This window comes from Haemorhous mexicanus, chromosome 6 (genome assembly GCF_027477595.1).
Source record: "Haemorhous mexicanus isolate bHaeMex1 chromosome 6, bHaeMex1.pri, whole genome shotgun sequence".
Lineage (NCBI taxonomy): Eukaryota > Metazoa > Chordata > Aves > Passeriformes > Fringillidae > Haemorhous > Haemorhous mexicanus.
The window spans coordinates 55,316,741-55,333,720 of NC_082346.1; the positions used below are offsets into that span (position 1 = coordinate 55,316,741).

Genomic DNA, 16,980 nt, shown 5'->3' on the forward strand with positions numbered 1-16,980 from the left:
TGGAGCAGGTTGCCCATTACTGTGTCCACTAACAGCTGCTCTGAAGTGAACTAATTGATGGGTGACATCCCTTTGCAATTACAGAAAGTGGACCACAGCCCTCCCAGAAAAAACACTGAAAGGTAAAGTCTCTAAGGGAACAGTTGGCTCAGCCCTGGCATACATGACCTTGGCTGGAACAGCACCAAGGATCAGAAATGGCAGATTTCCTGGGAATGGGGGTGACTCAGGTGCACTGATGGGCTGTGCATGTTTCTGGATGCAAACAGAGTAACACCCTGACTTGGGAGATGAATCCATTAAAGCAAAAGAGAAGCTCATGAATCATGGTACTGCCATGCTAATGAGGATTCCTCCTGGGTGTTTGTGCCCTGTGCAGTGGGCAAAGGGAGCAGTACAGGGGTCTCCATGCCACCCACCTAAGAGCTGGGACATGGGAGTGCAGCATCAGGTCTGTCCAGTTTGCAATGCTGTTAGAACTCACCAGATGGGGCTAATACAGCAAATATAAATATTCTCTATAGGAGTCATATTGAACAAATATCTAGAGATAGGTAGGGAGAGCAATATATATTTGTATATAAAGCACAGGGGTTTTAACCTTGTAAAAGTTGTTTGGTTTCTTTTTTTTAAGTTAACCCCTTCAATGAGCCCATTATTTTTAATAGATACTTTCTTAAATTAATTTTCCATGAATCATATGTTTAACTATTCAATCATTCTCTGCCACACCACAAATCAATAGCTGTCTCAAGAAATCTGTTAGTTGGATCAGGCTTGCTTATTTTTAACTTTTTGAAAACTCTAAACAACTATAAAACCACATATATAAAAGTTGAAGGTTTATGTTGAGATCAATTCCTAATTATTATGCTTTTATCTATGTTTAAATAAGTGAAAGTTGTAAAAATCAGTTTCTTTATAAATGTGCAGAGCTTTCCCTTCTCGTTTGGTATACTGATGCAGAGACTGATCCTGTCACATAAGTCCATCCCCAGATTTATTTTCCTGTAGAGATTCAACATATTTAGACACCACAGTAGAGTTTTAGTTAACTGATTAAAAAAAAAGTGTAAATACCTCTATGCCAGTGCATATATCAAATGTCCTCATCTGTGTCAAATCACTGAATCAGGAAGTTAGTATTTGAAAATTGAAAGAAATTGCCTGTGAAAGATGTTAGACTGGTGCTCTCTGTATTTTACCATGCCTATAAGAAGCAATTCCATCATTTTTACTACTGAAAACGAGGAAAATACATGAAGATTTAATATGCATCTACCCTACATTTGATTTTGGCTTGTTATACCTACTCATGAAAAGAAAAATGACAGTGAACAAACAGACTTCAGATAGGATTTAGCTCAACCAACAGATCAGCTATTGGAGAATGACATAAATCTTGTTATACCTAGCACTTGGCCTTAGAAAGATGGAGGCTAAAGACAAGGAATGTCACAGGAATGTACATACTTGATTACATGATTACTGAGAAGTGCTTGTTATATAAGAACACCATTGTACAAGCTGCATAATGATGATAGTTTCAGATAAACCAGAAAAGCAGGGACCCAAAAGCCTACTCTACACAGGTAATCTTCTAAATCACACCTTTCTTTAGAATTACCATTCCTTGCTTTATGTATGCAGCAAGAGAAAGTGAGGAGAGAGAAACTGAACAAGTCTCATTAGGCATGGAGAATGTCAGGCTTCCATTTAGACAGGCACTTAGGCTGCTGAAAACCTGAGTGCTAATTTTTTTATGATGAATTAAATTTTGTATGTGATGAAATGATAAGGTACATAAGGTAACGATGTAAGAGTACATATGTCATAATAATAAATACCCTTTCTCCTCAGCCTATCTTGTAGATAAAAGGACCCCAATCATAACAAAGCTTTCCCCACTTTGATGGAGAATACTGTACTGGTAAATTTTATCTAAAAGGTTGTACATAATCTTCCTATATATGAGTAAGTTCTGGACACCAGATGGATGGAAAAGCCATGTGAATTTAACTTATGCCCTTTTAGACTTGCAAATGAAAGTCAGTGACCACATGACCATAATGAAGCCAGCACATAATGATGACCAGAATGGAGCCAGCACATAATTCAGAGAAATAAGCTCTCCTTTCTTTAAATGTGCAATGATTCAACCAGCACTAAATGAACACCCAGTGCTGTGCAGAATCCAGAGCTCCCATGCTTCAGTGAGCTTATGGAAAAACTCATAAAAATTCCCATTAGATGATCATTTATCTAAAGCTTCAATGCTTCATCTAAAACAATTTGGAGACAGTGATTCCAGCCATGGAAATGAAATTATGCTTGTGACACTGATGGAGATTCTCCTCCTATGACTGGACAGAAAGCAGATAGCCATGCTTTTTCTGAAGCTCTCTGCAACCTCTGAGATGTGAGAAAGGTGATAAAGGAATGAAGAATGTGCTAACAAGTTCTCAGTTCCTCTTTGTGTAATTCACCAAAGCAACAGAGAAAGATCTCACCATCAGCTAGATAGATGACCTGGGGGAGACTGAAGAACCTGGCAAAACTTAAGATACACATGCACATACCTGTCTTATGTTCAAAATGTTCAGAGGCTCCTGAATCACCTTTAAAACTCAAACAGTTTTGTTGTTCTTTTTTTTTTTTTTTTTTTTTTTAATGCTGGTAATGCTTCTCTTTCCAAGGACACCTTTCTCAGCTTTCCTTATTTCTTGTTCTGCTTAGGGCTCCTGAATCACACACTGGCAGCCACTTTTCTTGCATGAATGACTGTTAACTCACTTTTGCAGGTTGCTTGGCTGACCTGCAAGACTCATCAATAACAAACCATGCATTATTGTAACTCGATAACCACAAGCTTCCCAATGAAAACCAGCTGAGTGAAACAGCCAGTTCTGATGAAAGAGAAAGTAATTTTGAAGCATATTTGCTGAATCTATTGTTTCTTGAATTACAAACATTCAAGGGTCTATTGCAGACTGCACTTTAGGAGTGTCCTTGGCTTTCTCAATGGCACTGCATTCTCACACTATCTAGAAATTCCAGTTTTGTGAGAAACTGAGCTGCTGCTGCTCACCAACAATCAGACCTTATTTATTCACAGGCTGTCATTCCTCAGCTGATTACAGCAGTACTGTATACATGGACAATATGTCTTCCCTATTAAGGGAGTTGTGAGATGTACATAATGCTGCAGTGCAGCTTAGAAACACAAGTTATTTGTAGGTATATCAAACCAAACTCTCTGGCTTTCTGTAGAATTTAAATTAAATTCAATATCACAGTCTTATCTTCAGAGACCATAATTTCCAGGAGAACTACAGTTCCAAGATAATAACTGTTGTTGACAAGAACAGCACTCCTGGCTATGGAGGCAAGGTACTCTTTCCAGGAGACCACTCACAGAGACCTGATTGCAAACAGCAGAATGAAGTTTTCCAAAGACAACAGCAGAGTTCACCCATCATCCTATACCAGCTATAAAGCAGACTCATTTTACCTTGCCTCCTTCAATCCAAATGTCTGCTTTTAAGAGTACCCATTTGTTTCTCAGTAATTAACCCCCACACTATGAAAACAAAATGTTTCACATGCTCTTGCTCCTCTGTGAAGACATACAAGTATAAACAACATGTAATGTGTTCTAGGAGAGCAGAAATTTCCTTGTAACACTCTTCCACTTTGTAATACATAATGCATTACCTCACATATTTAATGTTAGATGTATGCAGTGGTTAAGAAGAGATTCCTAATGCCAATAAGCAGCTATGAAACTATGCCAGAAACAATAATTTCTCATGATGAAAGCAAGTTAAATATACTTTAAAGACCATGTAAGTAATTGGAAATACATTTCCTTTTTCTTCTCCCCATATTAAATGGAACTTTCATGCCATCCCCCCACCAGCACCAACTTTTGCCTAGTTCAGATGTGTTCCTTATATGTCTGTGCACCTGTTAGTAACACACATTCAAAAGCTGTTAAAATTTGACACATTGCAGACCTTTGGGCTCTCTTGGCTCTTAAGCCAGTCACACTAAATGCCTAAATTGTTTTGCACATCAGAAGTCCCAGAAGGACTTGACAGACCTGCTGTAGCTGACAGACAGTGCAGAGATGGTCTCCTGATTTCTGCAGCATAATCTGCAGTGCATGCTGGAATAGACAGTTTGCCTGATGCAGTATGGGTGTAATCACATTCCTCTTTTTTTTTTGTCTCAGGAAAGCTGAGAGCTAATACCAATTGCTGCACTTTTTGGGAAGTAACAGAAAGCATTCAAATTCAAACACAGGAAAGTTTTGTTCATAACTGTACTTGCATTGCAGGTTCTTCATGTCCAGTAAAAGCACTATAAATATTACATTCTGAAGAGTTGCAGGACCAATTTATGCCCTGCATAAAGCAATCTCAAAGGAACACACTATTTTATTACTGTTAGTGAATTTTGCTCATGTCTGTTTTCCAATTTGCCAAAACAATTTGCAAAAGGTAAAGGCACAATACAGCAGTGATTGTGACTGACTTCAGTTTATTGGTTGTGTGGTGCATACAAAACAATTCATTTGGGGTGTCCTCATGAGATCATTTCAGAACTATCATCCTTGGTTAGCTTGAAACAGAAGAATTTTCAAGTGGTACAGGGAGTTTTTTTCATAAGACTTATCTCTGTAATCTCTTTTTCTCCTAGTATTTGATGAGCATTGTTGATGGGGTTGTACAATAGTGTTCATGTGACTTGCAGCTGTGTTTTTCAAATGAATATTTGTCTTGGATTCTCTGTGAAATCTCTCAGCAGCTTTTATTGATGTTTCTTGTAAATGTTAAACACTACATCAATTCTTTGACTTTCTGCACCATCATGTACTGCTGATAACCAGGTACTTGTTAACTTTGTTTATTCTTTGGATCACACTCATTCCATCAGTGACAGATGGCCTGCTGTGGTTTCAGTGTGATTTGCATTCCACACAGTCCCTCTACCAAAGTTGCCTGCTTTCTTCTTCAGAGTGATCTATCCTGTCTTGTCAGTGGGTAATGAATAAGACATACTGAGTATGCCTGCTTGGAGCAACGCTTTTTTTTTTTTTTTTAAATTTTGTTGTTGTTGTTACATCCTTATCTCTTTTGAATATTACTATTTAGAGATCCTTGCTGCTCCTGCTCTTCTTTGGTGATTCTTTGGTGAAAGAAAATACTCCTTCTCTCTGTAAGTCCTTTAATGAAATTTCTTTATGAAACAATCACTCTTAACATGATTTAAAAAATGCAGGGCTGCTTACCTACTTTATGTGCTTTTAGGAGGTCATCAATACCATCTGGCAGGACTGGCTGATAAGCTGACAAGATCTATTGGTCATTATTGATTGGCTTAATCTTAAGAATTTCAAGCAAGTCTTCAATACCAGGCCTTTTAGAAGTCTAATCATCTGTACTTGTTCAGTACTCACTCAGATACATACTCTGTTCTGGAGATCCTTGGCTGTTTTGTGTCTCTCAGCTATCTTTTACTAATATTTTGATGGTCAGCAGCAAGACAGTATTCAGCTACAAACAAAATCTCTTTGAATTAAATTGACTTGAAACTAAATCCCTTTAACCCCCTGCAGTCTGGAAGGCTGAGTGGACTTCTTCAGCTGAGCTGATGTAATGGAAAGCAGGAAAGTCCTGCTGTCCAGTCCCTTAAGCAGTTTGTGTTTTTTGTTTAACCATATTCATTTCACATTTGCAAGGAGTTTAATTGTCTGTCCATTCACCTTTCAGAAATGGCTCCTCATGAGCATTGTGGCTGGTACAGGAAGGAGTAGCAGCAGATAGTCATGGTCCAGAAAGAAGAGAGCAGGACAATGCCTTTGGTAGCAGTCACATAAGAGCCACACAGCTACAGCAGGAAACTATACCTTGAAAGTGTGGGTTTTTTATTGTTAGCTTAAGATGTTCTAATTCTGCGCTGCTTATCTTCCCCTATTCCCACATTCCCAGCTCCTTCCTTATTTTGGCTCCAGCAGTTTTGTGGTAAGTTGAATCAACCTGGCTGCTGATCAACACTTTGCTACCTGAGAACGCATAATTTCTGTGTGTGAGTTAATTTTCAGGTGGATCTGACTCAGCCTTTTGTTGCATGATTACTAGAACTGATGCAAGGCAAGTAATGGAAATACCTGTAGAGGAGGGGCCAAAATCTTTTCTTTCCAGCTGGAGATCAGTCTTAAATCAGTTTGAGTCAGTCATGAGGCTGTAGTCAGACAAACTCTTAAAGCTGAAACTGCTGTCAAAAGAAACAGTCCTGCCTCCTTGCCCAGTGAATGCAATCCTTCCCAACCCTGTGCCACCTCCATCTGATATTGATCTGGTTCACCATGCAACACAGCTGGCTGTATGGCTGCAGGATGATCAGAACAATGAGGTGAGTGATTTGATAACCAGTTTTTCAGGTTCTCACCTCAGGCCAACTCCCAGGCCTGGCTCTGCCTGCAGCAGGTTGGAGGCTGGTGGAGAGCTGGAGTGATGGAGGTACCATCTCCATCAGGGGCACCCGAGCTTGGCATGAAGTGTCAAAGTACAGCTGCACACCTGGATTTGCTGTCCCTAAACTGTCAGACTCTCACAGCAGGAACCTCACCAGGCTCCAGGCACTGGAAGTCCCCTGTGGGCAAAGCTGGCCAGGGCCATGGCAAACGAGCCAGTGAAGATGGCCAGGGCTGTGATGCCTCCCTGTGATGTGAGTGGGGGCTGGGAGCCATTGCCCCAAAACCAGCGCTGCACATGGACACCTCCTGATTGATCTGGCACTTCCAGCAGCAGGGATCACCCCACCCCAAGCTGTGCTGGCACAGATGCCACATCCTTAGGTGGCAGGTCCCTGTAGACATACAAAGCCCCAGGTTGTGATCCCCTCCTCCCCCTCTCTCCCATCCCCAGAGCGGCTGCTTGTGGAGCCACCATTCTGGGTGACCCTGCTGAGGCCACATCTGCATGGCCGGGTCCAGCTCTGGGCTCTGCAGCACAAGGGAGAACTGGAGCTCCTGGCTGGGTCCAGTGGAGAGCTACAAAAATAATTAAAGGACTAGAGCATCTCTCTTAGGTGGAAAGGCTGACAGAGCTGGGCCTGTCCCGCCTTGAGAAAAGCTGACTGAAAGGAGACCTCATCAATGTGTATAAATATCTACAGGACGGGTGTCAGAGGATGGAGCCAGGCCCTTCTCGGTGGTCCCACGGGCAGAAACTGATGCACAGAAGTTCCACGCGAACATGAGGAAAAACTTCTTTACTGTGCAGTGACCGTTTCCTGGGACAGGATGCCCAGAGAGGTTGAGGAGTCCCGCTCACTGGAGACATCCAGGAGCGCTACAGCGGGAATGCTGCGGGATGACCCCGCCGTGCAGTGAGGCCGAGCGCGGTGACCCCCCAGGCCTGGCCCCTGGGCCACGCCGCGCCTCCCGCCTCAGGCCCCGCCCTAGCCCACAAGCCACGCCCCTTTCCACGCCCCGCGGACGCGCGGGCCCGGCGCGCGCGCAGTCGCGCGGTAAACAGGCCCCGCCGGCCCCGCCTCCTCGTGTCGCCCCCGCGCGCAGGGGCCGCGCGCGCGCCGGCGGCTGCGCAGTGTCGGCACATCCGGGCACTGGGGCAGGATGAGCGCTCCTTTCCAAGATGGCGGCGGAGGGAGGTGGGAAGGAGATGAACGAGATTAAGACCCAGTTCACCACCCGGGAGGGGCTGTACAAGCTGCTGAGCCACTCGGAGTACAGCCGGCCTAACCGCGTGCCCTTCAACTCGCAGGGCTCTAACCCCGTCCGCGTCTCCTTCGTCAACGTCAACGACCAGAGCGGCAACGGGGACCGGCTCTGCTTCAATGTGGGCCGGGAGCTCTACTTCTACATCTACAAGGGGGTCCGCAAGGTACCGGGGCTCCCCCGCCGGGATGGGGCGGGGACTGGCGGGGGCTCCGCGCCGCCCGCCCGCCGGGGTGCGGGAGCCCCGGGGCCGCGGGGCCGCGCCGGGGGCGGGGGACCGAGGCCGGGCCGCCCCTCCCTCGCTGTCTCCCCTCCCCGCGGCCGTGGGGCCGGCGGCTCCTCGGCTCCAGCCAATCTCCCTGTTAACCAGGTAGCGGCTGGGGAGGGGGAGGGCAGGCTTGGGGAGAGAGCGGTGTGAGGGCATCGGCGCCGGGTCGGTCCTCGGGGCTGCTCCAGATACGTTGTTATCGGCGGGAGTTGTGTGTGTGGGCCTTGGGCAAGGATGCGATCGCTTGGGCCCTCCTTGTGCGGGAATGAGGGTGGGCATTCTCTCCTTAGGCCTCCTTCACCTGCTGCTTCAGGTCAGAATTTGCTGGACACACTAATGCCTGCTGTGATTATGGTGGTGTCAAATCCCTGCTGCCAGGATCTTCCTAGCTTTGGTTGCATGGCTAAAGCATTCCGTGCTGCTTTAGGCCTTTGCTATGACTTGGAAGTGTGGGTTGGTTTTAGAATTGTTTCTAAATGGGAGCGGTGCAGTGAGATGAGTCTTAAATATCAGATAATTGACAGAGCGAAAGTTGCTTTTCCAGAAAAGAAAGATTGATGTACTTGAGAGAGAGACTCCTTGCTTGTCATTATTGGATGCAGAACAGTGCATGCTTTTGATCTCTCAGGTCACCATATTTATGAACAAACCCTTGATTTTATGGGATTCAGAGAACAATTCGGAATTTGCTGTGCTAGGTGAACACATGTCACTCCTCATAGATGTAAACACAAATATAATGAATGTCAGCTTTCTGTTTTGTTTCAAATAGTGGGCGTTCGTTATTTTACATGCTCGCGTCTCAGCTGCCATCATGTGAGTACCTTGAAATCTTCCTGCTTTTAGCTCACCATTCAGCATGGGATGTAAAGCTGTGCACGAGGCTGTGCAGGAAGCTCTTGGATGAGGAAGGGATTATGCCTGAATCTGCTGTGTCCTGGGCAGTGCCCCCAGCACTCCTACTTTCTGTAAAATGTCGGCACCAGCAGGAGTTTAAAGTCTACCTGGTTGTTTGTTGACTGTGACCTAACAGATCTGATATGTCTTGTATAATTATATGTGAAAGTGTGTCTGTGTGTATTTAGTTTCACTCTTTAATGAATTTTAATAATCTATGTATGTTTCAAATAGTGCTTGGACAATGGGTTCTTTAAGCATTCAAGGAGTATTTGGTATCAAACAGTATTCCCTACTTACAACCAGTTGCTGTCTTTACAAGGTATCCTGAGGAGCAGTATCTCTGAAAATCTATATCCTAAATTGTTGCAGTGTTTGGGTCTTGCTATGTTTTTTTTTTCCATGCAAAGTAGCTGCAGAATTCTCTCCCTTAGCTCACAGAGCAGGTCTTGATGTAGTTTAGTAATGGCACATGTGATTCTTGCAAGTTCTCTTAGTCATCTCTTGCCACACTTCTGAAAAATAAAAATCTAAATGCTGGAACTTCGTTGACAATAAGGAATGGAATAATTATTTGAAATTACAAAAGTCTTCTTGAGCTGGGTATTTGGATATCTTTTTAGATGCTAAAAACTGGTATGGTATACAATAACTGAGAAATTTGAGTTTGTGAACTCAGGAGCTCTGAGGCATTTATACCTGTGACAGTGTGAAACACTTTTTTCTCTGAATAGAATAAAACATACACATTGTTAGGACAGAATTAATCTCAATGACCTTTTACAGTATTAACTATGTAAGATAATACTGTATATTCTGTATGTATAATACTTTTGTGAAGTGACCCTAAAGAAAGAGCTGAAATAGATTGACTCAGTCTAAGGAAGATGCATTAAATGAAATAGGAAGATGGTCTGACTTAAATCCGCAATACTTGCTGCTTTGGAATTTATTTTGGAGCTTCAGTTGGAAGTAACTGTTTTGTCTATGTACAAAAGTGAAACAGGAACAGGCTGACAGCCTGTCAACTGATCATGTGAACTTTTCAGAATCAGAAGTTCTATCTTGTAGCTATCGTAAAGGGGAGAGAGCTATTGTTACCTAAATGGACAGGATGTAGTTCTGCCTTAAACTGGGCAGCCTCTCACATTCTGTGTTCCTTCCTATTCCTCGGAGCAGGATGGGGAGAGGGATTTGATCTGTTTAAGACCAACCTATTTGTGCTTCTTGGCATAATACAGGTGCTGATAACTTCAGTTTTAGCTGTTAGTTCATAATTATTTATGTATCCCTTAAAAATTTTCCCTGGTTACTTTAAGATCATGATTTTCATTCTGGCTAAGTCATATTGGAGTTTTGAGTTGAATTTAATGAAGCTGTGCTGTGTGAATATATCCGCTAACTGTGATTTTGTCTTTTTATTTTTTTCTTTTCCTCCCTTTTTTAAGGATATCTTTAAGACTTCTTTTCTTGATGGGCAAATGCTATATTTTTCCTAAAATGAGTGGAAGAATCACCAGGACTGTATTTTAAGTGACCATGTCTGTTGGGTATTGAGATAATTCTTGCATCAGTAATCCGTTGCAGATCAGTACACATTAAGGAAGAGTAACACTTAAGCCATGAATGACACTTAACAATAAATAACCTAATATTGAGGCAAAGATACCACTTGGAAGGATATTTCCTGACATCAGTAATGCTAATCTTTCTTCTTTCAGTTTCTCTTGAATCCTAAATGCTTTGTGTCTGCTATATCTGGTTTGTAAGTCACCTTTTTACATGAACTGCTGATGTGTGTGTTGTCTTAGGAGATTTAACTTACATAAAGAAAGATGTTTCCAGGTAACCTTGATCCTTCCAAGGCATTTGGTGGAGAAGTTAGATCTGGCATCCAGGACAGTGGTGTGGAGGTTGTTTATTTGTACTCCAATCCTAAGGGTTTGGTAGAGAGAGAAGAGTTTTGGACAGCATTTGAGACTGTCTCTAGAGACTTCTCAAAGCAAAAAGGTACTTTCTCCAAGCTTCATTCTTTACCTCTTTATGAAGGAAGCTGAGTTTTTACTATTTTATAAGAAAACTAAAACCATAAACCATTATGACACGTTGCAGCTCTCTTTGTGTTTATAAAGCAATACAGACTTCCAGAAAACTCCTGTTTTCTGATTTGGATCCACTTAAAAAAAAAAAAAAAAAAGACATGGACCTGTAGTTTAGGAAGAAGTTAAACTGTGACAGAATGAGATGTGGTTGGTTTACTTAGATAAGTATGTAATTGTTCTTGACTGCACTGAGTGTCAATGGACTTTCCCTTTCAGTCCTCCTTTACTTCGGCTTTCGGGTTAGATGTGTGCAGTGATCTCTTATTAACCAGAAGGGGTAAATTTTCATGAACTCAACTGATCTAGTGACAGCTGTAAATGATAGACTGGCAGTATAGGATCCTCTTGGCACTGTGCTCCTATCTCCTTGTCTTTTGCAGTGCTAAGCCTCTGGTTGAGCTAGTTCAGCTTGCTAAACCAGCAGCAGAAAGTACTTGCAGTTTTTCTGGGCAGATTTCCTCTTGATTTGGTGAGTGGAACTGTGTCATCTTGGGGTTGATGGGTACAGTGACAGCAAGGAAAGGGTTGGAGGGGCTCAACCCCCTTCAGTGACCTGGACTATCTGCTTCGATCCACTGCCTTGGAGGTCTCCCCTGAGTAAAGCCTCTGCTTCAGCCTTAAGTCAGTTCTGAAATTATCAATTCCTGAGGGATTCTTGACTTGATTTTGATTAAGAGACTTATAGGTGTTAAAGGAAGCTTTTCCTGTTATTTTAGGCATTTCCTTCTTCATGGAGTGAGATTATAGTGTAATAATTCAAAAATTGTTCAAATTATGATGCTCTGACGTTCGTGGTGGGTTGTTTTTTCCTACAGCCCCTAACCAGGAGTGAGGGCTGTTACTTGATTTTTGTTTCTAAGACAGTCTTGAAGGACTTAAATACGGTTTGTGGCTAGCTTTGCAAAATGATTTATTAGTTGATTCATTAGGCTGGAAAAAGAGAGTGCTATATCATCTTCCTTGCCTTAGGAATGACTGACAAGGCAAGGCTTTCCAGACTGCTGCTGACATTAACTAACAAGTCCTTTTCCCTTCCTACTAGAAAGCTTGTGCATTTTCCTTATAGAAGTTGTGTGTGTGATGATGTTTTGTTCTCTATATGTTGTAAAAGTTTCTGGGCAGGGTAATCTGCAGCTGTCATTGCAATGCAGGTACACATTAGCAATAGTGTTGCACGGGGCACAGTCTTAATTTTTACGTAATATATTGGCAGGTTATGAAATTTGAATGCATAGTTTAGCTTATTACAGGACAGAAAACCTTTTGCATTGTAGTTAAATTCTGGCTATATACTCTTTGGTAATGTATGGCAGACTTTCTTAACATTGGTTGTTTAATTTCTTGAAATCAACTTGCTGCAAGAAAAGGCTTTGCCTTTAGTTTGACTTTTTTCTTGCAGCTACCTAAAGTAGCAGTGTGTTAATGACTTTGGAATATTGCAGTATGTTGCAGTAGTGTTGGATTAGAAACATACATAGGTGATAAGCACAGATTGCTGGAGCCATGGAGGGCAGAATTTTTTTACTGTCTTTTTAAGCTTTCCTTGAGCAAGTGTCTTGGAAATTATATTTGTACTAGGATGAAAATCATCTCATATCTCAACTTCTTTTATTGAGAGTTGGCATACTGGTAGTCCTTGCTTATCAGTAAAAAGACTGATGTATAGGATTCCTTCCTTTGCAGTTCTCAAAATTACTTTTTTTTTTTGTGTCTGACTTGATTTGTTGTGCAGTTGAGGAGTGTTATCCTTGGTGGTGACTTTCATTCTATAGACTGTTACCTGGGAACTTGTTGCAATGACAGAATGGTAATGGGTGGCATTTGTCACTGTGCTTAATATATTGCTCTGAGAAGAGCAGTATCAGGCAGTTCTAGGTTGGAAGTTGCAATGTGTGGAGAAAACCATCACATTTTCTCAGGATGTGGGAATGTGAATTTATATTGCTGTATACTTATACTGATCACTAAGCTGTGTCAGGCCTCTGAAAACCATGCACATTTTAAAAGCATATATGAGCTATAAAAGTGCTGAGGTTTGTAAGGATCTTGGAAGATACAGTAGGTCTGTAGCAGAGAGAAGTATATCTTCATCTTAGTGACTGGTTCTTACACTTGCAGTAATGAGAATTCCACAGTTTCTTTCAATAACGATTTTTGGTGTTTTCTTTCTTCTTCCTCGGATATCTGACTAAACTTCTCCTTCAGGGAAAAAAAGGAAAGCAAACCAGGCTGAATGCAGTTATTCAGAGTGGACATTGAGGACAGTTGACTATTGCCTTTGGCTTTTGCATATTTAAAAACTTGTTAATTTGTCCACTCAGTTTTCCTAAGCTAAATAAATCCAACTCTTTAAACCATTCTTCTCAGATCATGAGTTGCAAATGTTTCATTGTTCTCCTCTGTTGGCTTCTTTATTAGTGGTACTTAAAGTAGACCTAGACCTTGTGCTGTGACTTCAGTGCAGAGCAAGGGAGAATTGTTGCTTGCTGTGTCTGTCTTCTAATATTCTTGCTAACATATTGAATAGTGTTGACATTTTTGAATCCTCCTTATAGTGATGACTCACTTGGATTGTTTCTTATCATATTGCTGCTTTTCTCCATTTTTATCCATGCCTTGATTTTTGTGGATGTTTATAAATGCCATGTAGCATTTTGTTCTATTAAGATTATTAGAGTGCTTTTTTTTCCAGTTCTGTGCTGCATAATGCAACAAATCCTTCCAGTCTTGATGTTACTCACAAATTTGATTTGTACTCTCATCTATTAATGAAAATCTCTCTTAGAACTTAAAATCCATGTGTTGGATTTGCTGCTTATGTTTCACATTTCTCAGGTGCGTTGGATGTGACTCTATTCTGTCCTTCTTTAAAAGGGTGTTGCAGATTTCTTTTTTCAAGAAATCCTTTTATTTCCTGCCGAGTTTTTTTCTTCTCTTTGTGTTGGGTAATAGTTGTTCTATTGGTTCTGGACTAGCCAGTCTCACGGAGGTATTGTGGCTAGATCAGCAATACTTTAGCTCTTGATCTGCGGTTGTGAAGGTATTTGAGAGCCTCTTGGAAATTTGTTTCAGTATTTAATGGGTGGATCTATTTACCACTTTGAGTTTTGTGATGTAGATAGGTACTATTCCTAATTCTAGATGTACTGGGGACTGACAGACATGTTACAAAGTACTCCTGTAATCTTTCCTGAAGGGTAGAATTTTTAGTAATGCCTTTTTTTTTTCAACAACACTGCTGAAGGAAACAGTGAAGAGTTAATGTAGATTACAGATGTGTAGGTAGCTTTCAGTGTAATTTTGTTATGAGGCTTATACAGAGCAACTAGGACTGGTTAGAGTAAGATAAAAAGACTAAAAAGCTGCTTTAAAATGACAGTTACACTGTTAAATGTTTCTTGCTCTGGAGGAAGATGAAATATCTATGGTTGACAGAGCTTGCAAGATGATTTTTATGTAGGAAGTGATATTAGTCTGTAGTGCTTTTTCTTGTCCTAGTCTGTGCTTCAAGCCCATATCACAACTGTGTGACTTGAGTGGGCTCTTGTACTGTGCTGGCTGAAGGATTGCTCTCTGAGGTAAGAGTTCATTTGTCTATGACTCCTTGTTTGGCTGGCATGTTTGACAGCGAATGCTGGGCTGTGCTGGCCAAAGCCCCACGTTGGGATGCAGTATTTTATAGGCAGTGAGTTTTTGTGTGTGTCTTTGGTTGGGGTTTTTTTGCCACAGCAGTTATAATTTTGGAGGTTTTTGTTTTGTATTGAAGTGCATTTGTGGTAATACTGCACTTAGTTGAATTCAGTTGGGGAAATTAATTTAGCATAAAGCCAATAATTGTGGCACTTATTCTTTGCAAATTGACAAAATTTTAGTCATAATGCTTCACAGATGCAAAGAGGGGTCATTTGTAACAAATACTTAGGTGCCTGTGGAAAGTTTTATGGGGCAGCTTTGTCAGAATATTTATAGAAGTGTTGTGCTATGTGCTTAAATTACAAGGAGTTTGCATTATACATTTGCATTATACATCTGTGAGTCTGCAAAACACTTAAATAGTTAACTGTTAATAGTTAAAATGTACATTGAAGGTGCCTCAAACTCTAATTAAAGGCTGCCTAGACCCACCTCTGAGAGGATTGCCAGCCATAATTGTCTTGTTTGACATTCTAGAATCAAATTTAATGCCCTAGTTTCAAGTATTATTGCAGTTTTCTGGCTAAAGGGACCCATCTGAATTACTTTCTTGTGAAGGATGTGTATGGAAAGGCCATTTGCTATCCAGTTGTCATGACTATGAGTTGACACACTTGGACAAATTATTGTTTGAAAGTGGTGCCATTTAGTGCAAAATAGTGCCTAATATTTCCATTATCTGTCCTCTTAGAAGGCTTAAGGAAAAGAAACAGTAACATTAAATGTGCTATACTCTAAGTAATAATATTTGGTTGTGTCTTTCTGGGAAATAGAGTATTTTTCCTTCCTTACCTCACTCCACTTCTAGGCCCAAGTGAATAGACAGTGCATTTTTTATCATCTACTTCCCACCCATTTCTTGCCCCTTGTAACTGAAAGCAGCTGCTGTTGCCTGTTTGGCTCCTGCTGAGCAGCTGTTGGTGCACTGGATGCAGCCCCCTGGTCTTTGTGGGCAGGACCACCAGCTGCTGCAGTTGAAACCTTTCCAGTGGCAGTGTTGTAACTTGTGTTGGGATTTCTCGTGCATTATTCAGTCCAGCTGTTCATAATGGAATGATAGATCTCTAATAGATACTTTCTGCAAATTGATTTCAGTTTTGGTTTACCAGATATATTTGTTCTTTAATTTCATGAGTTAATAATAATGTTTACATGTGGCTGTAATGGTAAAAAAATATTTCTAATTTCTTATTACTACTTTTTAACTCCATGTGGGATTGGAAGGTGACTGTATTAAGAAGTTGTGGGTCTAATAGTGTGTAATTTTGGTACTACTAGAGATTGTGAAGTACTATGTCAGACAAAATATTAGTCTAAGCAAGAAATTTAGCTTCGGAGCATGCTGCTGGTGTAGGGAGAAAACATTGCATGTTATGAACAAATGTCATTATCCCCAGTTTCCTAATAATTAAAAAATATTATTTAGCAGAAGGTTTAGATTTTTTTTTTTCAGGGAAGTGATATGATGTGAAAGTTGGAGAGGACTCGAGTTTATGGTTTTAATTCTCCCTTTCAGCTAAAGAAAGCGGGAGCAATGACAGCAGGAGAGAGAATGGATACCAATATACATTGAACTGTGTGTTAAAAACCCACGAGTCTGGTGAAAGAAACTACTTGAACAATGCCTTAAGGACACTTTGGCCTGCCCAGGCCTACAGTGACAGGGATAACTCTGTGAATCTGAGTAACATAAATGTTTCCTTTTCCTAACTTTCAAATGTAACCATAACAAATACAGAATCCTAAAAGTTGTAGTCTCATCCTATTTTAACTGTGGCAGTTTATTTTTAAGGATTTTTGGCATGGTTCTTTTAAGACTTGTAGAAGGTTTTGTGCAGGTTTTCTTGATATTTGAGATTGGTATTAGAGCATGACTGTGATACGTGTTTGAAGCTATTATTGAAATGAAATTTTGGCACAAGTTGTAAAGAATTACTTTTGTTGTCTTGATTTTTCTGGTTTTCTATTGATAAATGTCAGTAATATAGAAGAATAATTGTGCAATTATTTGTTTTTTATGTCACATTATTAAGATTTAAATTATAGTCTAGATGTTTGGATTTGCATATTTTAGTGGTTTGAATGGAAAATACTCTCTCTTAACATCAACTTAATACTGTATTGTGAAGCCATAGGTGAAGTAAGCTTAGTGTGCATTTTTCTTTTGATTTTTGCCTTTCCTACAGAATAGCAAACAGTTTGATTTAATTTTCAGACTTCATTTTTAAATGAAAGTATTTTTAAAGGTTGCTTTTCTTTAGCCTTTTTAGTAAAAG

At 40.8% G+C, this 16,980-nt stretch overlaps 1 protein-coding gene across 10 annotated transcripts in view; it reads left to right on the forward strand.

Moving 5' to 3' along the window:
* The first annotated feature begins 7,608 nt into the window (after window positions 1-7,608).
* WDR20 (WD repeat domain 20) overlaps window positions 7,609-16,980 on the forward strand; it is a 45,950-nt gene continuing 36,578 nt past the window's right edge. For 6 of the 10 annotated variants that reach the window (XR_009487039.1, XR_009487038.1, XR_009487041.1 and 3 more), the window contains exon 1: window positions 7,611-7,910. Coding sequence is in view for 4 of the 10 variants with exons in the window: in XM_059850350.1 (XP_059706333.1) it covers window positions 7,662-7,910 (249 nt within the window). In the remaining 6 variants the exon portion in view is untranslated. Of the gene's footprint in view, window positions 7,911-16,980 lie in introns of all 10 variants that reach the window. The other 4 variants (XR_009487037.1, XR_009487042.1, XM_059850353.1 and 1 more) reach the window with 2 other exon arrangements.